General features: G+C 49.7%; 1 protein-coding gene and 3 long non-coding RNA genes across 33 annotated transcripts in view; 2 read left to right on the plus strand and 2 right to left on the minus strand.

Moving 5' to 3' along the window:
- Nucleotides 1–767: 767 nt before the first annotated feature.
- Nucleotides 768–3609, plus strand: LOC127927099 (uncharacterized). Of its 9 annotated transcripts, none has more exons than XR_008126115.1 (4): nucleotides 768–1642; nucleotides 1706–1910; nucleotides 2075–2269; nucleotides 2637–3609. It is a non-coding gene; the product is annotated as an uncharacterized LOC127927099 (long non-coding RNA). The 9 variants fall into 9 exon arrangements; XR_008126110.1 differs by having other exon boundaries at nucleotides 1706–1869; nucleotides 1911–2269; XR_008126113.1 differs by having other exon boundaries at nucleotides 1706–1828; nucleotides 1911–2269.
- Nucleotides 3610–8228: 4619 nt separating this feature from the next.
- The window catches only part of LOC127927100 (E3 ubiquitin-protein ligase RNF19A-like), a 106291-nt gene continuing 86614 nt past the window's right edge, over nucleotides 8229–27905 (minus strand). The window contains 5 exon segments of the mRNA XM_052512887.1: nucleotides 8229–11833; nucleotides 11898–12036; nucleotides 17655–17904; nucleotides 19090–19149; nucleotides 19152–19250. Of these exon segments, the coding sequence (XP_052368847.1) occupies nucleotides 11015–11833; nucleotides 11898–12036; nucleotides 17655–17904; nucleotides 19090–19149; nucleotides 19152–19250 (1367 nt within the window). The 3' untranslated portion in view covers nucleotides 8229–11014.
- Nucleotides 12210–17333, minus strand: LOC127927101 (uncharacterized). 14 transcript variants are annotated; one of them, XR_008126125.1, is made up of 4 exons: nucleotides 17318–17333; nucleotides 13934–14402; nucleotides 12618–13433; nucleotides 12210–12487 (listed from the first exon to the last, which is right to left on the minus strand). It is a non-coding gene; the product is annotated as an uncharacterized LOC127927101 (long non-coding RNA). The 14 variants fall into 14 exon arrangements; XR_008126121.1 differs by lacking the exon at nucleotides 17318–17333 and adding an exon at nucleotides 14440–14644 and having other exon boundaries at nucleotides 13934–14365; XR_008126124.1 differs by lacking the exon at nucleotides 17318–17333 and having other exon boundaries at nucleotides 13934–14328; nucleotides 14366–14644.
- LOC127927102 (uncharacterized) lies at nucleotides 17759–19079 on the plus strand. 9 transcript variants are annotated; one of them, XR_008126131.1, is made up of 6 exons: nucleotides 17759–17897; nucleotides 17932–18100; nucleotides 18335–18435; nucleotides 18504–18571; nucleotides 18606–18673; nucleotides 18708–19079. It is a non-coding gene; the product is annotated as an uncharacterized LOC127927102 (long non-coding RNA). The 9 variants fall into 9 exon arrangements; XR_008126132.1 differs by lacking the exon at nucleotides 18335–18435 and adding an exon at nucleotides 18235–18301 and having other exon boundaries at nucleotides 18538–18673; XR_008126136.1 differs by lacking the exons at nucleotides 18335–18435; nucleotides 18504–18571 and adding an exon at nucleotides 18235–18301.

Consider the following 27905-nt stretch of genomic DNA (forward strand, 5'->3'; position numbering starts at 1 on the left):
GTATATTTCCTCTGGGGTTCAAGGAGTATATTTCCTCTGGGGTTCAAGGAGTATATTTCCTCTGGGGTTCAAGGAGTATATTTCCTCTGGGGTTCAAGGAGTATATTTCCTCTGGGGTTCAAGGAGTATATTTCCTCTGGGGTTCAAGGAGTATATTTCCTCTGGGGTTCAAGGAGTATATTTCCTCTGGGGTTCAAGGAGTATATTTCCTCTGGGGTTCAAGGAGTATATTTCCTCTGGGGTCCAAGGAGTATATTTCCTCTGGGGTCCAAGGAGTATATTCCCTCTGGGGTTCAAGGAGTATATTTCCTCTGGGGTTCAATAAATCACAATATTAACCAAGCGTATAAACGATCCAAACAGCACTATTTCCTCTGGGGTTCAAGGAGTATATTTCCTTTGGGGTTCAAGTAGTATATTTCCTCTGGGGTTCAAGGAGTATATTTCCTCTGGGGTTCAAGGAGTATATTTCCTCTGGGGTTCAAGGAGTATATTTCAAGCGTATGGGGTTCAAACAGCATATTTCCTCTGGGGTTCAAGGAGTATATTTCCTCTGGGGTTCAAGGAGTATATTTCCTCTGGGGTTCAAGGAGTATATTTCTGGGGTTCAAGGAGTATATTTCCTCTGGGGTTCAAGGAGTATATTTCCTCTGGGGTTCAAGGAGTATATTTCCTCTGGGGTTCAAGGAGTATATTTCCTCGGGTTCAAGGAGTATATTTCCTCTGGGGTTCAAGGAGTATATTTCCTCTGGGGTTCAAGGAGTATATTTCCTCTGGGGTTCAAGGAGTATATTTCCTCTGGGGTTCAAGGAGTATATTTCTTCTGGGGTTCAAGGAGTATATTTCCTCTGGGGTTCAAGGAATATATTTCCTCTGGGGTTCAAGGAGTATATTTCCTCTGGGGTTCAAGGAGTATTTTTCCTCTGGGGTTCAAGGAGTATTTTTCCTCTGGGGTTCAAGGAGTATTTGACCATCCATTCTCTGTCTAGAAACACAATGCTAGTTTTTGGCCAGTCGTCTCAGTTCTGTGTAACTCCCATTTGTCTGAAAACAATGATGAAGCAACTAACAATGTGCTCAATACTAAATGGGGAATTATACAGGAAGTCCAGGTAAATGCAATACTAAATGGGGAATTATACAGGAAGTCCAGGTAAATGCAACACTAACGGGGAATTATACAGGAAGTCCAGGTAAATGCAATACTAAATGGGGAATTATACAGGAAGTCCAGGTAAATGCAACACTAACGGGGAATTATACAGGAAGTCCAGGTAAATGCAATACTAAATGGGGAATTATACAGGAAGTCCAGGTAAATGCAATACTAAATGGGGAATTATACAGGAAGTCCAGGTAAATGCAATACTAAATGGGGAATTATACAGGAAGTCCAGGTAAATGCAATACTAAATGGGGAATTATACAGGAAGTCCAGGTAAATGCAATACTAAATGGGGAATTATACAGGAAGTCCAGGTAAATGCAATACTAACGGGGAATTATACAGGAAGTCCAGGTAAATGCAATACTAAATGGGGAATTATACAGGAAGTCCAGGTAAATGCAATACTAAATGGGGAATTATACAGGAAGTCCAGGTAAATGCAATACTAAATGGGGAATTATACAGGAAGTCCAGGTAAATGCAATACTAAATGGGGAATTATACAGGAAGTCCAGGTAAATGCAACAGGAAGTCCAGGTAAATGCAATACTAAATGGGGAATTATACAGGAAGTCCAGGTAAATGCAATACTAAATGGGGAATTATACAGGAAGTCCAGGTAAATGCAATACTAAATGGGGAATTATACAGGAAGTCCAGGTAAATGCAATACTAAATGGGGAATTATACAGGAAGTCCAGGTACATGCAATACTAAATGGGGAATTATACAGGAAGTCCAGGTAAATGCAATACTAAATGGGGAATTATACAGGAAGTCCAGGTAAATGCAATACTAAATGGGGAATTATACAGGAAGTCCAGGTAAATGCAATACTAAATGGGGAATTATACAGGAAGTCCAGGTAAATGCAATACTAAATGGGGAATTATACAGGAAGTCCAGGTAAAGTCCGTGTGTAAAACATATTTTGAAGAAATGACCATAAGTTATGAAAATGCCCCAGCATCAGCCAGCCAGTCAGCCAGCCAGCCAGTCAGTCAGTCAGTAGAGCACCCTTCCATCTGCAGTAGTCAGCAGTCTAATGCCCCAGCCAGCCAGCCAGCCAGCCAGCCAGCCAGCCAGCCAGTCAGCCAGCCAGTCAGCCAGCAGAGCACCCATCCATCTGCCAGCCAGTCAGCAGCCAGCCAGCCCCAGCCAGTCAGCCAGCCAGAGCAGCCAGCCAGCCAGCCAGTCAGCCAGCCAGCCAGCCAGCCAGTCAGCCAGCCAGCCAGCCAGCCAGTCAGCCAGTCAGCAGAGCACCCTTCCATCTGCAGTAGTCAGCAGTCTAATGCCCCAGCCAGTCAGCCAGTCAGCCAGCCAGTCAGCCAGCCAGCCAGTCAGCCAGTCAGCCAGCAGAGCACCCTTCCATCTGCAGTAGTCAGCAGTCTAATGCCCCAGTCAGCCAGCCAGCCAGCCAGCCAGCCAGCCAGTCAGCCAGTCAGTCAGCCAGCCAGTCAGCCAGCAGAGCACCCTTCCATCTGCAGTAGTCAGCAGTCTAATGCCCCAGCCAGCCAGCCAGCCAGCCAGCCAGCCAGCCAGCCAGCCAGCCAGTAGAGCACCCTCAGCACAGTTTCAGATGTTCTGTCGTGAACCCATTTCAGATGTTCTGTCGTGAACCCATTTCAGATGTTCTGTTGTGAACCCATTTCAGATGTTCTGTTGTGAACCCATTTCAGATGTTCTGTCGTGAACCCATTTCAGATGTTCTGTCGTGAACCCATTTCAGATGTTCTGTCGTGAACCCATTTCAGATGTTCTGTCGTGAACCCATTTCAGATGTTCTGTTGTGAACCCATTTCAGATGTTCTGTTCGTTGCAGAAGACAATAGTACATTTAAAAACATTTAAAATGACTTGTCAAAATGTTAGTGTGTTCTTATTCTTTCTGTGTTAACCTCAAAGTGATCTGAATGTACCAGTCGCTTGGTTTAACCATTCTATAGCAATATAGCTGCATGGTCAGCGGGCTAGCGGCTCAGTGAGGGAGTCGCTTGGTTTAATCATTCTATAGCAAATAGCTGCACGGTCAGCGGGCTAGCGGCCCAGTGAGGGAGTCGCTTGGTTTAAGGGAGTCGCTTGGTTTAATCATTCTATAGCAATAGCTGCACGGTCAGCGGGCTAGCGGCTCAGTGAGGGAGTCGCTTGGTTTAAGGGAGTCGCTTGGTTTAAGGGAGTCGCTTGGTTTAACCATTCTATAGCAATAGCTGCACGGTCAGCGGGCTAGCGGCTCAGTGAGGGAGTCGCTTGGTTTAACCATTCTATAGCAAAATAAAAAATATGTAAAAATGTGTTTTAAATCAAAAATGTAAATGGTTCTTTAACAATAAAACTGGGATAAATAGTTTATACAGGCTTATTTCTCTGATACTATACAAATCACAATGATTGTGAATATATTAATGTTATGAAAAACTGAATAAAAGTGAAGACCAATTGTCCTCTTGATTCTTATTGTTACTAAAAACTGATATCTGCCTCAGAATGCTGTTCATTGACTACAGCTCAGTGTTCAACACCATAGTGCCCTCAAAGCTCATCACTAAGCTAAGGACCCTGGGACTAAACACCTCCCACTGCAACCGGATCCGGGACTTCATGACGGGCCGCCCCCAGGTGGTAAGGGTAGGTAACAACATGTCTGCCACGCTGATGCTTAACACGGGGGCCCTTCAGGGGTGTGTGCTTAGTCCCCTCCTGTACTCCCTGTTCACCCACGACTGCATAGCCAGGCACGACTCCAACACCATCATTAAGTTTGCCGATGACACAACAGTGGTAGGCCTAATAACCGACAACGACGAGACAGCCTATAGGGAGATCAGAGAACTGGCAATGTGACAACCTCTCCCTCAACGTGATCAAGACAAAGGAGCTGATCGTGGACTATAGGAAAAAGAGGGCCGAACAGGCCACCATTCACATCGACAGGGCTGTAGTGGAGCGGGTCAAGAGTTAAGTTCCTTGGTGTCCACATCACCAACAAACTATCATGAAGAGGGCACGACAAAACCTATTTCCCCTCAAGAGACTGAAAAGATTTGGCATGGGTCCTCAGATCCTCAAAAAGGTTCTACAGCTGCACCATCGAGAGCATCCTGACCGGTTGCATCACCGCCTAGTATGGCAACTGCTCGGCATCTGACCGTAAGAAGCTACAGAAGGTGGTGCGTAATGCCCAGTAAATCACTGGGACCAAGCTTCCTGCTATCCAGGACCTCTGTACCAGGCGGTGTCAGAGAAAAGCCCATAAAATTGTCAAGAGACTCCAATCACCCTGGTCATAGACCATTCTCTCTGCTACCACACGGCAAGCGGTACCGGAGCGCCGAGTCTAGCACCGTTGTAGGATGCCACCTTTCCAACAAGACATTTTGTCAAATTTCTGCCCTGCTAGAGCTTCTCCCTGGTCAACTATAAGTGCGTTTATTGTGAAGTGGAAACATCTAGAAGCAACAACGTAGGCCGCCACGCAAGCTCACAGAACTGGACCGCTGAGTGCTGAAGCGCTTCTGTCCTCGGTTGCAACATTCACTGCCGAGTTCCTCTCCTCTCCTCATTCACTGCCGAGTTCCTCTCCTCTCCTCTCCTCTCCTCATTCACTACCGAGTTCCTCTCCTCTCCTCTCCTCTCCTCATTCACTACCGAGTTCCTCTCCTCTCCTCATTCACTACCGAGTTCCAAACTGCCTCTGGAAGCAACGTCAACACAACAACTGTTGGTCAGGAGCTTCATGTAATGGGTTTCCATGGCAGCCCTGTCTATCTCATTGGGTTTCCATGGCCGAGCAGCCGCACACAAGCCTCAGATCACCACGCCTAATGCCAAGCGTCGGCTAGAGTGGTGTAAAGCTCACCGTCATTGGACTCTGGAGTGATGAATCACGCTTCCTACATCTAGTGGAAAGCCTTCCCAGAAGAGTGGAGGCTGTTATAGCAGCAATGATCCAACATCTAGTGGAAAGCCTTCCCAGAAGAGTGGAGGCTGTTATAGCAGCAATGTTCCAACATCTAGTGGAAAGCCTTCCCAGAAGAGTGGAGGCTGTTATAGCAGCAATGTTCCAACATCTAGTGGAAAGCCTTCCCAGAAGAGTGGAGGCTGTTATAGCAGCAATGATCCAACATCTAGTGGAAAGCCTTCCCAGAAGAGTGGAGGCTGTTATAGCAGCAATGTTCCAACATCTAGTGGAAAGCCTTCCCAGAAGAGTGGAGGCTGTTATAGCAGCAATGTTCCAACATCTAGTGGAAAGCCTTCCCAGAAGAGTGGAGGCTGTTGTAGCAGCAATGTTCCAACATCTAGTGGAAAGCCTTCCCAGAAGAGTGGAGGCTGTTATAGCAGCAATGTTCCAACATCTAGTGGAAAGCCTTCCCAGAAGAGTGGAGGCTGTTATAGCAGCAATGTTCCAACATCTAGTGGAAAGCCTTCCCAGAAGAGTGGAGGCTGTTATAGCAGCAATGTTCCAACATCTAGTGGAAAGCCTTCCCAGAAGAGTGGAGGCTGTTATAGCAGCAATGTTCCAACATCTAGTGGAAAGCCTTCCCAGAAGAGTGGAGGCTGTTGTAGCAGCAATGTTCCAACATCTAGTGGAAAGCCTTCCCAGAAGAGTGGAGGCTGTTATAGCAGCAATGTTCCAACATCTAGTGGAAAGCCTTCCCAGAAGAATGGAGGCTGTTATAGCAGCAATGTTCCAACATCTAGTGGAAAGCCTTCCCAGAAGAGTGGAGGCTGTTATAGCAGCAATGTTCCATCATCTAGTGGAAAGCCTTCCCAGAAGAGTGGAGGCTGTGATAGCAGCAATGTTCCATCATCTAGTGGAAAGCCTTCCCAGAAGAGTGGAGGCTGTTATAGCAGCAATGTTCCAACATCTAGTGGAAAGCCTTCCCAGAAGAATGGAGGCTGTTATAGCAGCAATGTTCCAATCTAGTGGAAATCTGGAGGCTGTTATAGCAAATGTTCCAACATCTTCTTCCCAGAAGAGTGGAGGCTGTTATAGCAGCAATGTTCCAACATCTAGTGGAAAGCCTTCCCAGAAGAGTGGAGGCTGTTATAGCAGCAATGTTCCAACATCTAGTGGAAAGCCTTCCCAGAAGAGTGGAGGCTGTTATAGCAGCAATGTTCCAACATCTAGTGGAAAGCCTTCCCAGAAGAGTGGAGGTTATAGCAGCAATGTTCCAACATCTAGTGGAAAGCCTTCCCAGAAGAGTGGAGGCTGTTATAGCAGCAATGTTCCAACATCTAGTGGAAAGCCTTCCCAGAAGAGTGGAGGCTGTTATAGCAGCAATGTTCCAACATCTAGTGGAAAGCCTTCCCAGAAGAGTGGAGGCTGCTATAGCAGCAATGTTCCAACATCTAGTGGAAAGCCTTCCCAGAAGAGTGGAGGCTGTTATAGCAGCAATGTTCCAACATCTAGTGGAAAGCCTTCCCAGAAGAGTGGAGGCTGTTATAGCAGCAATGTTCCAACATCTAGTGGAAAGCCTTCCCAGAAGAGTGGAGGCTGTTATAGCAGCAATGTTCCAACATCTAGTGGAAAGCCTTCCCAGGAGAGTGGAGGCTGCTATAGCAGCAATGTTCCAACATCTAGTGGAAAGCCTTCCCAGAAGAGTGGAGGCTGTTATAGCAGCAATGTTCCAACATCTAGTGGAAAGCCTTCCCAGAAGAGTGGAGGCTGTTATAGCAGCAATGTTCCAACATCTGGAAAGCCTTCCCAGAAGAATGGAAAGCAGCAATGTTCCAACCAGTGGAAAGCCTCCCAGAAGAGTGGAGGCTGTTATAGCAGCAATGTTCCAACATCTAGTGGAAAGCCTTCCCAGAAGAGTGGAGGCTGTTATAGCAGCAATGTTCCAACATCTAGTGGAAAGCCTTCCCAGAAGAGTGGAGGCTGTTATAGCAGCAATGTTCCAACATCTAGTGGAAAGCCTTCCCAGAAGAGTGGAGGCTGTTATAGCAGCAATGTTCCAACATCTAGTGGAAAGCCTTCCCAGAAGAGTGGAGGCTGTTATAGCAGCAATGTTCCAACATCTAGTGGAAAGCCTTCCCAGAAGAGTGGAGGCTGTTATAGCAGCAATGTTCCAACATCTAGTGGAAAGCCTTCCCAGAAGAGAGGAGGCTGTTATAGCAGCAATGTTCCAACATCTAGTGGAAAGCCTTCCCAGAAGAGTGGAGGCTGTTATAGCAGCAATGTTCCAACATCTAGTGGAAAGCCTTCCCAGAAGAGTGGAGGCTGTTATAGCAGCAAAGGGGGGAAAACAGCTCCATATTAATGCCAATGATTTTGTAATGAGATGTTACATCCTTTTTGGACATGTAATTTGTGTCTCAATCCACCGCATCCTCGTTCGTCAGCCTTCCTTCCGTACCTGCGGTGGAAAATGGCAGAGCTACAAGGCTGTTTGTCCGATCAGGAGACATCAAAGGAAACGTCTGAAAGGTCTCCCCTACAGACTAATGTGACCCTCCTATAGAAAGGGGAGACTCTCACGAACACGATGGGTGTTCTCATCTGAAGGTAACCTGGTAACCTGGTAACCTTTCAAAATTAAAAACCTTTAAAAATGATCATAGTAGTTTCATGCACCCCAAAAGGGGTTCAAATGTAGAAAACAATATATAGTTCCTGATCTTTCTTATATCTCATAGACAGAGGACACCTCAAATCCTTATTCCTTAAGATAGTCTGGGCTATAGCAGTAAAGGCCAAATGCAGTATTTTATTAAATAATTTTATTATATTTGTTTTTTGATACCTAATAGAATTCTAAATTAAATAACTAAATGATCCATGGTATGACCCTCTTAAAACAATTCCACGTGACCATCTTATTAAAACAATTCCACATGGCCATCTTATTAAAACAATTGCACATGTCCGCTTAGCAGAACCTGCTGAAGACTCACATGCTGGTCTGTGATTCATTAAACGAGATCGGCAGTTTCATGTCTCTATACTGTATCTCAGTTTCCTTCTCCAAGCCTCTAGAACACAGAGTCAGTCATTCAGTCGATCAGTCTCCACATTGAGTCACCGCCATTAACAACAACCTTAGGGAGGAGACCGACCAGGAAAAGTTTAAGAGATATTTATTTTTTTAGATATGCATTTTACACACATTGTAAAAGGAAATTAGCAAACTAATATACAGATACCTTCAAATGCCATTATAGGCTGGTCCCAGATCTGTGTGTGTCCTCTGTCCATCTCCTTTTGGTCATTACCACATCAAACACAGATCTGGGGACAGGATAATGTCATTCTGCGCAAATGAGAAAATCTAACTGGCACTAGTGTTTAAAGTATAGGAAAGGAAATGGACAGGGCAGAGAATGAAACCAACAGGAAATGGACAGGGCAGAGAATGAAACCAACAGGAAATGGACAGGGCAGAGAATTAAACCAACAGGAAATGGACAGGGCAGAGAATGAAACCAACAGGAAATGGACAGGGCAGAGAATGAAACCAACAGGAAATGGACAGGGCAGAGAATGAAACCAACAGGAAATGGACAGGGCAGAGAATTAAACCAACAGGAAATGGACAGGGCAGAGAATGAAACCAACAGGAAATGGACAGGGCAGAGAATTAAACCAACAGGAAATGGACAGGGCAGAGAATGAAACCAACAGGAAATGGACAGGGCAGAGAATGAATCAGGGAATAAACACAGACAACGTGTGTGAGGGGAGGAGAGGCAGCAGCATTTTAAATCAGTCCAGAGGTCATCATTCACAGACCGGCAGGAGACACGGAGCAGACGCCATGTGATTCTGATGGCACACTACTCTCTAGATAGTACACTACCTGTGCACTGTGTCGGGAACAGACTGTCATTTGGGACACAGACAGGAATAGAGTGGGGGGGACGACTGATGATATCCCCGTACATACACTCTGAGCATTGCAGTACATTTATGTAACCAGTCTGGTTAACAGCAGGAGACTCTGGCCTCCTGTTATTTGACTCAGTCTGTATATATTCCTGTGTTTTATTTTGACATGTTTAACCACATGGTGTAGACATGCTGCACCAGGTGGAGTCTGGGGGATGACAAAACAGACGTCGTCAAGGGTTACCAGGAACAAGAGTTCTCAAGAGCCTGAGTGCTGTCTTTGGTAGGCAATTGAACAAGACGTGTAAGTCTACCACAGTAGTATGAAGCCCTACTCGTCTAGTATCTCTCCTGGCATGGTCAACAGAGACCATCTGAAATCTGTTGTTTTGGCTTTTTAAAGTCTAGAAGAGGTGGAGAGATGCAGACGATTAGAAAGAGGAAAAACAGCTTTTCCTTTTCAAAAAGGCACAATGAGTAATAACCAACGTATATAAACCCTGGATTGCTGATGTTACGTGTTGGCCATTGAGATGCTTTGAAGCCACCGGTCGGCCATTTTGGCTCTCCCCAGAAGGGGATGGATTACTGATGTTACGTATTGGCCATTGAGATGCTTTGAAGCCACCGGTCGGCCATTTTGGCTCTCCCCAGAAGGGGATGGATTACTGATGTTATGTGTTGGCCATTGAGATGCTTTGAAGCCACCGGTCAGCCATTTTGGCTCTCCCCAGTAGGGGATGGATTACTGATATGTGTTGGCCATTAAGAGGCTTTGAAGCCACCGGTCGGCCATTTTGGCTCTCCCCAGTAAGGGATGGATTACTGATATGTGTTGGCCATTAAGAGGCTTTGAAGCCACCGGTCGGCCATTTTGGCTCTCTCCATTAGGAGCAGTGTTTCAATCAAATGTTTCAAGGACAACATTACATGTATTTAAGTATTTTTTTTGTTTTAGTGTGGACAGTAACATTAATCTAAAAAGGAAAATGTTACATATTCTTTTATTTGTACGTTTAGCTCACATTATAGAATGTAAAAGTATTAAGGTGTCTGTAATGGAATACATGTTGTTAAAACCAATTAATAAATACATTTCTTTAGCTTCCAAAACATTGTTTTACAATGGAGGGGGGAGAGCCAAGATGGAGGCACGGTGGCTTCAGCACAGCGCCCCCTGTCAGTCATCTAGTGTAATATATAAACCATTGGTTATAACAGATGTGAAAGTTATCTTATTATGTGTGAGGTGAAAGCTTCTTCAGCCTGAAAAAAAAAAAAAATACACAATTTTATTTTACTGACGGTTGAAAAATATTTTTTAAACAATTTCGAGGAAGTGACTCCCTCATTGGTGGGTTGTGGCTATTATAATTAACCCTCGGTGTGATTCATCCATCTTCGGGATATTTAAACCATGGCCTTACAGAGACCCAGCTCTACTTCTACCTAGCAACAGTACTCTGCAACAGTACTTTGTCCCTCTCAGCTAGCCGTAGATAGAATAGTTTGTCCCTCTCAGCTAGCCGTAGAGAAACTACTACCAGGCTTTTAAATTCCTTCCAGCGGACTAGTATCGAATTATAACAAGTACAAATCATCACTTAACAGAAGTGGCTTAATTATAAACTCATTTTAAAACTGAAGAGAACACTAAGGATAGTATTGCCTGGTTCATATTAAAGTTCAACTTGGCGTTTTGAGAGCTTGAAGGTTCCTGAACGTTGCGTCCTGATCCCCAGTTTGACTGACAGTCTGCCCAGAGGTCAGTGGTGGGTCTCTTTCACTCCTGCTTGTGAGGAGGGACAGCAGCCAGTCAGAACACTGCAATGGGGGTCACATGACAGGAAACAACAGCCTTCACCTTGCTGTTATTAAAACAAGTCCTACTGACTGAGCTGAGGTTTCTCCACTGCTTCTGGACGACAGAAATGTCCATTCAAAGCTTTTGTCTTCTGGGGAAGAAAGAAAAAGAAAAAAAAATTCTGTGAAACCAAAAACTGGTGTTTTTAGGTCAGATGTCAGTCTGAATACAGGAGGTCTGGAGCAGGCTGGAGGGACGGGCCTGCAGTCTGAATACAGGAGGTCTGGAGCAGGCTGGAGGGACGGGCCTGCAGGTTGTTGGTGTTCTCCTGCAGCAGCTGTCCAACGGGAAGGGCTCCTCCTGTAGTACAGTCACAATCTGCCTTCGTAGGACACACCTGGTTGATGTTTTCCTCTGCTATCAGACACCTCGGGGAGACGGACACCTCGGGACAGGGCGAGGAGACTGGGGAGTGAGGCTGGGAGAGGACACCTCGGGGTGAGGGTAACGCCTCCAGCCGGTCTCCCTCTACTTCAGGCAGAGGGCTGACTGTGGCGAAGCGGCTGTGGTAGTCAGACGAGGATCCGTGGCTGCAGGACGTCTTCGTGATCTCCAGGTCAGAGCCGCCGCTGAACTCTGACAAGTGGGAGGAGTGAGAGTCGGCTACGGAGGGCAGAGAGCCGCTGAGGGAGGGAGAGTCAAACTCTGAGGAGTTGGTGCTCTGCTGCTCAAGGAGACGAGCGTCCATGTCCTCCCTCGTCTGCTGGATCTTACAGCCTCCTCCCTTCTTCAGCTTGCTTTTACTCTTCTTCCCCGAGGAAGAGGAGGACTTGGCTGTGCCATCCTGGCCCTCTGAGGGGCATCCAGAGTGGCAGGACCAGCCACAGCGCCCAGCGTCTCTCCCATCATCCATAGTGTGGTCGTGTAGTTGACCAGCAGACTTACCCGGCTCGATGTCCACCTGCACCTCCATACTGGTCCCGTCTCTACACAAAACACCACCAGACACAAAGGAAGAGTCGAGTGGAACAAACGTCTACAGGAGAGAGACAAGTCCTCTGTGGAGACATCATTGAAATGTTAATATTTCTAAAAGACACGGGCCCTGACCTGTAGTTGAGAAGGGATCCAGCCATTGCTTTGGTGCTGGCGTTGTCACTGATGGTCCCCAAGCTGAAGGTGGCCGACTCTCCACTCAGACTACACCTCTCCTTCTGAACATCAGCCTGGACCTCCAACCTGGAGAGGGGCGGGAGGGGAGATGGGGAGGGGGAGGGAGGGGGAGGGGGGAGGGGAGAGGGGGGAGAGGAGAGGACAGGGGGAGAGGAGAGGACAGGGGGTGGAGAGGACAGGGGGGAGAGGAGGGGGGGGGGGGGGAGAGGACAGGGGGAGGGATCAGACCGTGTGTATTTTTCCAGTCACGATACAAGGTGCACACAGCCAGATGGACCAACAGCCACCTGACAGTAAGGTTGGCATCCTGTCCAGTCTCTCATTAGCCGACCCCAACGCTGACCAGTTGAGGAAGCCGACCCCAACGCTGACCAGTTGAGGAAGCCGACCCCAACGCTGACCAGTTGAGGAAGCCGACCCCAACGCTGACCAGTTGAGGAAGCCGACCCCAACGCTGACCAGTTGAGGAAGCCGACCCCAACGCTGACCAGTTGAGGAAGCCGACCCCAACGCTGACCTGTTGAGGAAGCCGACCCCAACGCTGACCAGTTGAGGAAGCCGACCCCAACGCTGACCAGTTGAGGAAGCCGACCCCAACGCTGACCAGTTGACGCTGACCTGTTGAGGAAGCCGACCCCAACGCTGACCAGTTGAGGAAGCCGACCCCAACGCTGACCAGTTGAGGAAGCCGACCCCAACGCTGACCAGTTGAGGAAGCCGACCCCAACGCTGACCAGTTGAGGAAGCCGACCCCAACGCTGACCTGTTGAGGAAGCCGACCCCAACGCTGACCAGTTGAGGAAGCCGACCCCAACGCTGACCAGTTGAGGAAGCCGACCCCAACGCTGACCAGTTGAGGAAGCCGACCCCAACGCTGACCAGTTGAGGAAGCCGACCCCAACGCTGACCAGTTGAGGAAGCCGACCCCAACGCTGACCAGTTGAGGAAGCCGACCCCAACGCTGACCAGTTGAGGTAGTTGATCGGGTCTTGGAATTCCCTCCAAGCCAACCTAAAGCACCAGGACCGGGGGTCACTAGGAGTTTAAACCACCTACAGACGAACAGGTTGTTGAGATGTAGTAGTTTGTGGGTGTCACCTGATGTCACTAGTCCGCGTTGCCATGGTAAGCGTGATGCGTACTTGCTCGTTCGGATACTGTAATGGGCCTGTGATTTATTGCACGCCCTACTGATGCTCTAGGGTGGCAGGTAGCCTAGTGGTTTGAGACAGAGGTCACTGGTTCAAATCCCAGAGACAACAAAGTGAAAAATATGTCCATGGGCCTCTGAGAAAGGCATGTAACCTTTCAACACATTACACTGGACCGATCACACTACTATGACTGTAAAACAACACCTATCATACTACTGACCCTGTAAAACAACACCTATCATACTGCTATGACTGACCCTGTAAAACAACACCTATCATACTACTATGACTGACCCTGTAAAACAACACCTATCATACTACTATGACTGACCCTGTAAAACAACACGTATCATACTACTGACCCTGTAAAACAACACCTATCACACTACTATGACTGTAAAACAACACCCATGACTGACCCTGTAAAACAACACCTATCATACTACTATGACTGACCCTGACTGACCCTAGAACAACACCTATCATACTACTATGACTGACCCTGTAAAACAACACCTATCATACTACTATACTGACCCTGTAAAACAACACCTATCATACTACTATGACTGACCCTGTAAAACAACACCTATCATACTACTATGACTGACCCTGTAAAACAACACCTATCATACTACTATGACTGACCCTGTAAAACAACACCTATCATACTACTATACTGACCCTGTAAAACAACACCTATCATACTACTATGACTGACCCTGTAAAACAACACCTATCATACTACTATGACTGACCCTGTAAAACAACACCTATCATACTACTATGACTGACCCTGTAAACAACACCTATCATACTACTATGACTGACCCTGTAAAACAACACCTATCATACTACTATGACTGACCCTGTAAAACAACACCTATCATACTACTATGACTGACCCTGTAAAACAACACCTATCATACTACTGACCCTGTAAAACAACACCTATCATACTACTGACCCTGTAAAACAACACCTATCATACTACTATGACTGACCCTGTAAAACAACACCTATCATACTACTATGACTGACCCTGTAAAACAACACCTATCATACTACTATGACTGACCCTGTAAAACAACACCTATCATACTACTATGACTGACCCTGTAAAACAACACCTATCATACTACTATGACTGACCCTGTAAAACAACACCTATCATACTACTATGTCTGACCCTGTAAAACAACACCTATCACACTACTATGACTGACCCTGTAAAACAACACCTATCACACTACTATGACTGACCCTGTAAAACAACACCTATCATACTACTATGACTGACCCTGTAAAACAACACCTATCATACTACTATGACTGACCCTGTAAAACAACACCTATCATACTACTATGACTGACCCTGTAAAACAACTGACATCTTGGTTACTGGCAGACTGTTGTATTGATGTCTGTCTGGCTGATGTCATGTGACCATCTTGGTTCAAATCTCTCTCTGTTTTTATCTCAACGAGACTCAAACCTGGTTGAATAAAAGTTCAAACCAATCTAAAAGCACTTCACCTGTTCAGGTACTGACCCTGTAAAACACACCTATCAGACAGAGACCCGGTGACAACACCTATCAGCCAGGGCCATGGTGGAGGCGTTCTCACTCAGGTTGTAAAACAACACCTCATGGCGCCCATCCGGTCCACGTGGCTGACCCGCTGGCTATCATACTCAGACTGCCCGTCAAACCCCCATCGGTACCACGTGGCTCCCCTGGCACTACAGACTGCCCGTCATGCCCCCATGCTGGGGTTGTTCCTGGTGTCTGCCACAGAGGTCGTGTCTGAGGAGACTGGGGGAAAAGCAAGAGGTCATGTCTGAGGAGACGGGGAGGGAGCAAGAGGTATCATACTGAGGAGACTGTAAAGAGAGCAAGACTACCTGGTCGTGTCTGAGGAGACGGGGAGGGAGCAAGAGGTCGTGTCTGAGGAGACGGGGGAGAGAGCAAGAGGTCATACTCTGAGGAGACGGGGAGGGAGCAAGACCTATCTGAGGAGACGGGGGGAAGAGCAAGAGGTCGTGTCTGAGGAGACGGGGAGGGAGCAAGAGGTCGTGTCTGAGGAGACGGGGAGGGAGCAAGAGGTCGTGTCTGAGGAGACGGGGGGGAGGGAGCAAGAGGTCGTGTCTGAGGAGACGGGGAGGGAGCAAGAGGTCATACTACTGAGGAGACGGGGAAGAGCAAGAGGTCGTGTCTGAGGAGACGTGGGAGAGAGCAAGAGGTCGTGTCTGAGGAGACGGGGAGGGAGCAAGAGGTCATACTCTGAGGAGACGGGGAAGAGCAAGAGGTCGTGTCTGAGGAGACGGGGAGAGAGCAAGAGGTCGTGGTCTGAGGAGACGGGGGGGAGGGATCAAGAGGTCGGTGTCTGAGGAGACGGGGAAGAGCATAGAGGTCTATGACTGACCCTGAGGAGACGGGGAGAGACATGAGAGGTCGTGTGTCTGAGGAGACGGGGGAGAGAGCAAGAGGTCGTGTCTGAGGAGACGGGGAGAGAGCAAGAGGTCGTGTCTGAGGAGACAACAGGGGGAGAGAGCAGGAGATCTAGAAGGTCTGAGGTCTTTCTCTGGTTGGTTCTCACCTCCTACGGCCTCGTCTTTCTAGAAGGTCTGTAGTCAAACTATCATCTACCTTTTCAACATTCTCCTCATACTCTAGGAGGGTCAGAGGTCATCAGAGTCCAGTCACAATGAGTCAGCTAACACAACTCATTCAGACTAAACGGTCTGTCTGTCTGTGTGTGGAGACAACACCTATCAGTAGCTTGCGCCCCGCTCCCTGCGGTCATCTGACCCTCGTAAAACAAACTCGATGCGGACCCCTTTCCCGTTACCAGTGGAGACCCCACAGCCCCCGCTGCTGTAAAACAACACAGAGAGATGGGCACCACGACCCGTAAAACACATACGCCAGCATGATGGGCACACGCCGATGCCTGACACACACACACACACACAGAGAGATGGGCACCACGCCGTACACATACGCCAGCATGATGGGCACACTACTATGATGCCTGTAACACACACACACACACAGAGAGATGGGCACCACGCCATACACATACGCCAGCATGATGGGCACGCCGATGCCTGGACACACACACACACACACACAGAGAGATGGGCACCACCCGTACACATACGCCAGCATGATGGGCACTATCATACTACGATGCCTGGACACACACACACAGAGAGATGGGCACCACGACCCTGTAAAACATACGCCAGCATGATGGGCATACTACGATGCCTGTAAACAACACCTACACAACACCCACACACACACAGAGAGATGGGCACCACTATCGTACTACAACGCCAGCATGATGGGCACGCTATGATGCCTGTAAAACACACACATACACACACAAACAACACACACTAGAGATGGGCACCACACCGTCACACATACGCCAGCATGATGGGCACGCCGATGCCTGTAAAACAACACCTATCACACTACAGAGAGATGGGCACCACGCCGTAAAACAACACACATACGCCAGCATGATGGGCACGCCGATGCCTGTAAAACAACACCTATCCACTACACACTGTAAAACAACACCACACTGTACACAGAGAGATGGGCACCACCTACACATACGCCAGCATGATGGGCACTGATGCCTGGACACACACACAGAGAGATGGGCACCACACCTATCACATACGCCAGCATGATGGGCACACCGATGCCTGGACACACTGACCCACACACCACACTAGAGATGGTAAAACAACACCTATCATACTACTACGCCAGCATGATGACCCTGTAAAACAACACCTATCATACTACTATGACTGACCCACAACAACACCATCATAGATATGACTGACCCAAACAACACCTACATACGCCAGCATGATAAAACAACACCTATGCCTGGACACTACACAGAGAGATGGTAAAACACCACCGCATACGTACACATGACGCCAGCATGATGGGCACGCCGATGCCTGGACACACACACACACACATGACACCCTGTAAGACAACACCTATCATACTACTATGACTGACCCTGTAAAACAACACTACATACGCCAGCACCTATCATACTGATGGGCACGCCTATGCCTGGACACACACACACACACACACAGAGATGGGCACCACGCCGTAAAACAACACCTACGCCAGCATGATGGTAAAACAACACCTATCACACTACTATGCCTGACCCTGACACCACACACAACAACACCTATCATACTACTATCTGGGCACCACGACCCTGTACAACAACACCGTACTACATGACGCCAGCATGATGGGCTACTATGATGCCTGTAAAACACACACACACACACAACACCAGATACTACTATGACTGACCCTGTAAAACAACTGACATCTTGGTTACTGGCAGACTGTTGTATTGATGTCTGTCTGGCTGATGTCATGTGACCATCTTGGTTCAAATCTCTCTCTGTTTTTATCTCAACGAGACTCAAACCTGGTTGAATAAAAGTTCAAACCAATCTAAAAGTACTGACCTGTTCAGGTAGTTGACCACGGCGCTGCCAGACAGAGATCCGGTGATGCTGGCTCCAGCCAGGGCCATGGTGGAGGCGTTCTCACTCAGGTTGTCCCTCATGGCGCCCATCCGGTCCACGTGGCTCCCGCTGGCGCTCAGACTGCCCGTCATGCCCCCCATCCGGTCCACGTGGCTCCCGCTGGCACTCAGACTGCCCGTCATGCCCCCCATGCTGGGGTTGTTCCTGGTGTCTGCCACAGAGGTCGTGTCTGAGGAGACGGGGGAGAGAGCAAGAGGTCGTGTCTGAGGAGACGGGGGAGGGAGCAAGAGGTCGTGTCTGAGGAGACGGGGGAGGGAGCAAGAGGTCGTGTCTGAGGAGACGGGGGAGAGAGCAAGAGGTCGTGTCTGAGGAGACGGGGAGGGAGCAAGAGGTCGTGTCTGAGGAGACGGGGGAGAGAGCAAGAGGTCGTGTCTGAGGAGACGGGGGAGGGAGCAAGAGGTCGTGTCTGAGGAGACGGGGAGGGAGCAAGAGGTCGTGTCTGAGGAGACGGGGGAGGGAGCAAGAGGTCGTGTCTGAGGAGACGGGGAGGGAGCAAGAGGTCGTGTCTGAGGAGACGGGGGAGAGAGCAAGAGGTCGTGTCTGAGGAGACGGGGAGGGAGCAAGAGGTCGTGTCTGAGGAGACGGGGAGAGAGCAAGAGGTCGTGTCTGAGGAGACGGGGAGGGAGCAAGAGGTCGTGTCTGAGGAGACGGGGGAGGGAGCAAGAGGTCGTGTCTGAGGAGACGGGGGAGGGAGCAAGAGGTCGTGTCTGAGGAGACGGGGGGAGAGAGCAAGAGGTCGTGTCTGAGGAGACGGGGAGGGAGCAAGAGGTCGTGTCTGAGGAGACGGGGGAGAGAGCAAGAGGTCGTGTCTGAGGAGACGGGGGAGAGAGCAAGAGGTCGTGTCTGAGGAGACGGGGGAGGGAGCAAGAGGTCGTGTCTGAGGAGACGGGGGAGAGAGCAAGAGGTCGTGTCTGAGGAGACGGGGGAGAGAGCAAGAGGTCGTGTCTGAGGAGACGGGGGAGGGAGCAAGAGGTCGTGTCTGAGGAGACGGGGGAGAGAGCAAGAGGTCGTGTCTGAGGAGACGGGGGAGAGAGCAAGAGGTCGTGTCTGAGGAGACGGGGGAGAGAGCAAGAGGTCGTGTCTGAGGAGACGGGGGAGAGAGCAAGAGGTCGTGTCTGAGGAGACGGGGGAGAGAGCAGGAGATCTAGAAGGTCTGTAACGAGGTCTTTCTCTGGTTGGTTCTCTCCCTCCTACGGCCTCGTCTTTTCTAGAAGGTCTGTAGTCAAACCTCGCCTTTTCAACATTCTCCTCCTCTAGGAGGGTCAGAGGTCATCAGAGTCCAGTCACAATGAGTCAGCTAACACAACTCATTCAGACTAAACGGTCTGTCTGTCTGTCTGTGTGTGGAGACGACCAGTAGCTTGCGCCCCGCTCCCTGCGGTCATCTGGTTCTCGTCATCAAACTCGATGCGGACCCTTTCCCGTTACCAGTGGAGACCCCACAGCCCCCGCTGCGACACACAGAGATGGGCACCACGCCGTACACATACGCCAGCATGATGGGCACGCCGATGCCTGGACACACACACACACAGAGAGATGGGCACCACGCCGTACACATACGCCAGCATGATGGGCACGCCGATGCCTGGACACACACACACACACACACACAGAGAGATGGGCACCACGCCGTACACATACGCCAGCATGATGGGCACGCCGATGCCTGGACACACACACACACACAGAGAGATGGGCACCACGCCGTACACATACGCCAGCATGATGGGCACGCCGATGCCTGGACACACACACACACACACAGAGAGATGGGCACCACGCCGTACACATACGCCAGCATGATGGGCACGCCGATGCCTGGACACACACACACACACACACACACACACACACACAGAGAGAGAGAGACAGTTAACCACCTCACACCCTGGGGAGGGACACCAGACAACCACCAGAGACCACTGTGTCTCCTAAGAGCAGTCGGTCACTACTAGCTCATCTAAACAACCAGAGACCACTGTGTCTCCTAAGAGCAGTCGGTCACTACTAGCTCATCTAAACAACCAGAGACCACTAGGTCTCCTAAGAGCAGTCGGTCACTACTAGCTCATCTAAACAACCAGAGACCACTGTGTCTCCTAAGAGCAGTCGGTCACTACTAGCTCATCTAAACAACCAGAGACCACTAGGTCTCCTAAGAGCAGTCGGTCACTACTAGCTCATCTAAACAACCAGAGACCACTGTGTCTCCTAAGAGCAGTCGGTCACTACTAGCTCATCTAAACAACCAGAGACCACTGTGTCTCCTAAGAGCAGTCGGTCACTACTAGCTCATCTAAACAACCAGAGACCACTGTGTCTCCTAAGAGCAGTCGGTCACTACTAGCTCATCTAAACAACCAGAGACCACTGTGTCTCCTAAGAGCAGTCGGTCACTACTAGCTCATCTAAACAACCAGAGACCACTGTGTCTCCTAAGAGCAGTCGGTCACTACTAGCTCATCTAAACAACCAGAGACCACTGTGTCTCCTAAGAGCAGTCGGTCACTACTAGCTCATCTAAACAACCAGAGACCACTGTGTCTCCTAAGAGCAGTCGGTCACTACTAGCTCATCTAAACAACCAGAGACCACTGTGTCTCCTAAGAGCAGTCGGTCACTACTAGCTCATCTAAACAACCAGAGACCACTGTGTCTCCTAAGAGCAGTCGGTCACTACTAGCTCATCTAAACAACCAGAGACCACTGTGTCTCCTAAGAGCAGTCGGTCACTACTAGCTTATCTAAACAACCAGAGACCACTGTGTCTCCTAAGAGCAGTCGGTCACTACTAGCTCATCTAAACAACCAGAGACCACTGTGTCTCCGAAGAGCAGTCGGTCACTACTAGCTCATCTAAACAACCAGAGACCACTGTGTCTCCTAAGAGCAGTCGGTCACTACTAGCTCATCTAAACAACCAGAGACCACTGTGTCTCCTAAGAGCAGTCGGTCACTACTAGCTCATCTAAACAACCAGAGACCACCGTGTCTCCTAAGAGCAGTCGGTCACTACTAGCTCATCTAAACAACCAGAGACCACTGTGTCTCCTAAGAGCAGTCGGTCACTACTAGCTCATCTAAACAACCAGAGACCACTGTGTCTCCTAAGAGCAGTCGGTCACTACTAGCTCATCTAAACAACCAGAGACCACTGTGTCTCCTAAGAGCAGTCGGTCACTACTAGCTCATCTAAACAACCAGAGACCACTGTGTCTCCTAAGAGCAGTCGGTCACTACTAGCTCATCTAAACAACCAGAGACCACTGTGTCTCCTAAGAGCAGTCGGTCACTACTAGCTCATCTAAACAACCAGAGACCACTGTGTCTTCTAAGAGCAGTCGGTCACTACTAGCTCATCTAAACAACCAGAGACCACTGTGTCTCCTAAGAGCAGTCGGTCACTACTAGCTCATCTAAACAACCAGAGACCACTGTGTCTCCTAAGAGCAGTCGGTCACTACTAGCTCATCTAAACAACCAGAGACCACTGTGTCTCCTAAGAGCAGTCGGTCACTACTAGCTCATCTAAACAACCAGAGACCACTGTGTCTCCTAAGAGCAGTCGGTCACTACTAGCTCATCTAAACAACCAGAGACCACTGTGTCTCCTAAGAGCAGTCGGTCACTACTAGCTCATCTAAACAACCAGAGACCACTGTGTCTCCTAAGAGCAGTCGGTCACTACTAGCTCATCTAAACAACCAGAGACCACTGTGTCTCCTAAGAGCAGTCGGTCACTACTAGCTTATCTAAACAACCAGAGACCACTGTGTCTCCTAAGAGCAGTCGGTCACTACTAGCTCATCTAAACAACCAGAGACCACTGTGTCTCCGAAGAGCAGTCGGTCACTACTAGCTCATCTAAACAACCAGAGACCACTGTGTCTCCTAAGAGCAGTCGGTCACTACTAGCTCATCTAAACAACCAGAGACCACTAGGTCTCCTAAGAGCAGTCGGTCACTACTAGCTCATCTAAACAACCAGAGACCACCGTGTCTCCTAAGAGCAGTCGGTCACTACTAGCTCATCTAAACAACCAGAGACCACTGTGTCTCCTAAGAGCAGTCGGTCACTACTAGCTAATCTAAACAACCAGAGACCACTGTGTCTCCTAAGAGCAGTCGGTCACTACTAGCTCATCTAAACAACCAGAGACCACTGTGTCTCCTAAGAGCAGTCGGTCACTACTAGCTCATCTAAACAACCAGAGACCACTGTGTCTCCGAAGAGCAGTCGGTCACTACTAGCTCATCTAAACAACCAGAGACCACTGTGTCTCCTAAGAGCAGTCGGTCACTACTAGCTCATCTAAACAACCAGAGACCACTGTGTCTCCTAAGAGCAGTCGGTCACTACTAGCTCATCTAAACAACAAGAGATCCCTGTGTTAACAGGCCCCGGGGGGGGTGACAGGGTGACAGGCCCCGGGGGTGACAGACCCCAGGGGGGGTGACACCAGCCACATGCTGGTAGATGTTGGCTTTGTCTGGTAGAATGTCTATTCTTCCCAGCCACATTGGCAGATAGTCACAGAGAATTTGGGATCTTTAATCAAATCCAAAGTGCAAAAAAAACAGCATGTCTGTGTTTTGTTTTAACATGACGGGGGACATGATGACAGACAGGGGACATGATGACAGACAGGGGACATGATGACAGACAGGGGACATGATGACAGACAGGGGACATGATGACAGACAGGGGACATGATGACAGACAGGGGACATGATGACAGACAGGGGACATGATGACAGACAGGGGACATGATGACAGACAGGGGACATGATGACAGACAGGGGACATGATGACAGACAGGGACATGATGACAGACAGGGGACATGATGACAGACGGGGACATGATGACACACGGGGACATGATGACAGACGGGGGACATGATGACAGACGGGGACATGATGACAGACGGGGACATGATGACAGACGGGGGGACATGATGACAGACTGGGGACATGATGACAGACGGGGACATGATGACAGACGGGGACATGTATGACATGATGACACAGGGACATGATGACAGACGGGGACATGATGACAGACAGGGGACATGATGACAGACAGGGGACATGATGACAGACTGGGGACATGATGACAGACTGGGGACATGATGACAGACAGGGGACATGATGACAGACAGGGGACATGATGACAGACAGGGGACATGATGACAGACAGGGGACATGATGACAGACAGGGGACATGATGACAGACAGGGGACATGATGACAGACAGGGGACATGATGACAGACAGGGGACATGATGACAGACAGGGGACATGATGACAGACAGGGGACATGATGACAGACAGGGGACATGATGACAGACAGGGGACATGATGACAGACAGGGGACATGATGACAGACAGGGGACATGATGACAGACAGGGGACATGATGACAGACAGGGGACATGATGACAGACAGGGGACATGATGACAGACAGGGGACATGATGACAGGGGACATGATGACAGGGGACATGATGACAGACAGGGACATGATGACAGACAGGGGACATGATGACAGACAGGGGACATGATGACAGACAGGGGACAGTATACTGACCACAGGGGACATGATGACAGACAGGGGACAGTATACTGACCACAGGGGACATGATGACAGACAGTATACTGACCACGGGGGACATGATGACAGACAGGGGACATGATGACAGACAGGGGACATGATGACAGACAGGGGACATGATGACAGACAGGGGACATGATGACAGACAGGGGACATGATGACAGACAGGGGACATGATGACAGACAGGGGACATGATGACAGACAGGGGACATGATGACAGACAGGGGACATGATGACAGACAGGGGACATGATGACAGACAGGGGACATGATGACAGACTGGGGACATGATGACAGACTGGGGACATGATGACAGACTGGGGACATGATGACAGACTGGGGACATGATGACAGACAGGGGACATGATGACAGACAGGGGACATGATGACAGACAGGGGACATGATGACAGACTGGGGACATGATGACAGACTGGGGACATGATGACAGACTGGGGACATGATGACAGACAGGGGACATGATGACAGACAGGGGACATGATGACAGACAGGGGACATGATGACAGACAGGGGACATGATGACAGACAGGGACATGATGACAGACAGGGACATGATGACAGACAGGGGACATGATGACAGACAGGGGACATGATGACAGACAGGGGACATGATGACAGACAGGGACATGATGACAGACAGGGGACATGATGACAGACAGGGGACATGATGACAGACTGGGGACATGATGACAGACTGGGGACATGATGACAGACGGGGACATGATGACAGACGGGGACATGATGACAGACGGGGACATGATGACAGACGGGGACATGATGACAGACGGGGACATGATGACAGACAGGGGACATGATGACAGACGGGGACATGATGACAGACGGGGACATGATGACAGACGGGGACATGATGACAGACAGGGGACATGATGACAGACGGGGGACATGATGACAGACGGGGGACATGATGACAGACTGGGGACATGACAGACTGGGGACATGATGACAGACTGGGGACATGATGACAGACTGGGGACATGATGACAGACTGGGGACATGATGACAGACAGGGGACATGATGACAGACAGGGGACATGATGACAGACAGGGACATGATGACAGACAGGGGACATGATGACAGACAGGGACATGATGACAGACAGGGGACATGATGACAGACAGGGGACATGATGACAGACGGGGGGACATGATGACAGACAGGGGACATGATGACAGACGGGGACATGATGACAGACAGGGGACATGATGACAGACAGGGGACATGATGACAGACTGGGGACAGTATACTGACCACGGGGACATGATGACAGACAGGGGACATGATGACAGACTGGGGACAGTATACTGACCACGGGGACATGATGACAGACAGGGGACATGATGACAGACAGGGGACATGATGACAGACAGGGGACATGATGACAGACAGGGGACATGATGACAGAGGGGACATGATGACAGACAGGGGACATGATGACAGACAGGGGACATGATGACAGACTGGGGACAGTATACTGACCACAGGGGACATGATGACAGACAGGGGACATGATGACAGACTGGGGACAGTATACTGACCACGGGGACATGATGACAGACAGGGGACATGATGACAGACAGGGACATGATGACAGACAGGGGACATGATGACAGACAGGGGACATGATGACAGACAGGGGACATGATGACAGACAGGGGACATGATGACAGACAGGGGACATGATGACAGACAGGGACATGATGACAGACTGGGGACATGATGACAGACAGGGGACATGATGACAGACAGGGGACATGATGACAGACAGGGGACATGATGACAGACAGGGACATGATGACAGACTGGGGACATGATGACAGACAGGGGACATGATGACAGACTGGGGACATGATGACAGACAGGGGACATGATGACAGACAGGGGACATGATGACAGACAGGGGACATGATGACAGACAGGGACATGATGACAGACAGGGGACATGATGACAGACAGGGGACATGATGACAGACTGGGGACAGTATACTGACCACGGGGACATGATGACAGACAGGGGACATGATGACAGACTGGGGACAGTATACTGACCACAGGGGACATGACAGACAGGGGACATGATGACAGACTGGGGACATGATGACAGACAGGGGACATGATGACAGACAGGGGACATGATGACAGACAGGGGACATGATGACAGACAGGGGACATGATGACAGACAGGGGACATGATGACAGACAGGGGACATGATGACAGACAGGGGACATGATGACAGACAGGGGACATGATGACAGACAGGGACATGATGACAGACAGGGACATGATGACAGACAGGGGACATGATGACAGACAGGGGACATGATGACAGACAGGGGACATGATGACAGACAGGGGACATGATGACAGACAGGGACATGATGACAGACAGGGGACATGATGACAGACAGGGGACATGATGACAGACAGGGACATGATGACAGACAGGGGACATGATGACAGACAGGGGACATGATGACAGACAGGGACATGATGACAGACAGGGGACATGATGACAGACAGGGGACATGATGACAGACAGGGGACATGATGACAGACAGGGGACATGATGACAGACAGGGGACATGATGACAGACAGGGACATGATGACAGACTGGGGACATGATGACAGACTGGGGACATGATGACAGACTGGGGACATGATGACAGACAGGGGACATGATGACAGACAGGGGACATGATGACAGACAGGGGACATGATGACAGACAGGGGACATGATGACAGACAGGGGACATGATGACAGACAGGGACATGATGACAGACAGGGGACATGATGACAGACAGGGACATGATGACAGACAGGGGACATGATGACAGACTGGGGACATGATGACAGACTGGGGACATGATGACAGACAGGGGACATGATGACAGACTGGGGACATGATGACAGACTGGGGACATGATGACAGACTGGGGACTCATGATGACAGACAGGGGACATGATGACAGACAGGGGACATGATGACAGACAGGGGACATGATGACAGACAGGGGACATGATGACAGACAGGGGACATGATGACAGACAGGGGACATGATGACAGACAGGGACATGATGACAGACAGGGGACATGATGACAGACAGGGGACATGATGACAGACAGGGGACATGATGACAGACAGGGGACATGATGACAGACTGGGGACAGTATACTGACCACAGGAGACATGATGACAGACAGGGGACATGATGACAGACTGGGGACATGATGACAGACAGGGGACATGATGACAGACAGGGGACATGATGACAGACAGGGGACATGATGACAGACAGGGGACATGATGACAGACTGGGGACATGATGACAGACTGGGGACATGATGACAGACAGGGACAGTATACTGACCACAGGGGACATGATGACAGACAGGGGACATGATGACAGACAGGGGACATGATGACAGACAGGGGACAGTATACTGACCACGGGGACATGATGACAGACAGGGGACATGATGACAGACTGTATACTGACCACAGGGGACATGATGACAGACTGTATACTGACCACAGGGACATGATGACAGACAGGGGACATGATGACAGACTGTATACTGACCACAGGGGACATGATGACAGACAGGGACATGATGACAGACAGGGACATGATGACAGACAGGGGACATGATGACAGACAGGGGACATGATGACAGACAGGGGACATGATGACAGACAGGGGACATGATGACAGACAGGGGACATGATGACAGACAGGGGACAGTATACTGACCACAGGGACATGATGACAGACAGGGGACAGTATACTGACCACGGGGACATGATGACAGACAGGGGACATGATGACAGACAGGGGACATGATGACAGACAGGGGACAGTATACTGACCACAGGGGACATGATGACAGACAGTATACTGACCACGGGGGACATGATGACAGACAGGGGACATGATGACAGACAGGGGACATGATGACAGACAGGGGACAGTATACTGACCACGGGGACATGATGACAGACAGGGGACAGTATACTGACCACGGGGGACATGATGACAGACAGGGGACATGATGACAGACTGTATACTGACCACAGGGGACATGATGACAGACAGGGGACAGTATACTGACCACGGGGACATGATGACAGACAGGGGACAGTATACTGACCACAGGGGACATGATGACAGACTGTATACTGACCACGGGGGACATGATGACAGACAGGGGACAGTATACTGACCACGGGGACATGATGACAGACGGGGACAGTATACTGACCACGGGGACATGATGACAGACAGGGGACAGTATACTGACCACAGGGGACATGACAGACAGGGGACATGATGACAGACAGGGGACATGATGACAGACAGGGGACAGTATACTGACCACGGGGGACATGATGACAGACAGGGGACAGTATACTGACCACGGGGGACATGATGACAGACAGGGGACAGTATACTGACCACGGGGACATGATGACAGACAGGGGACAGTATACTGACCACAGGGACATGATGACAGACAG

Source organism: Oncorhynchus keta, unplaced genomic scaffold, assembly GCF_023373465.1.
Source record: "Oncorhynchus keta strain PuntledgeMale-10-30-2019 unplaced genomic scaffold, Oket_V2 Un_contig_9404_pilon_pilon, whole genome shotgun sequence".
Lineage (NCBI taxonomy): Eukaryota > Metazoa > Chordata > Actinopteri > Salmoniformes > Salmonidae > Oncorhynchus > Oncorhynchus keta.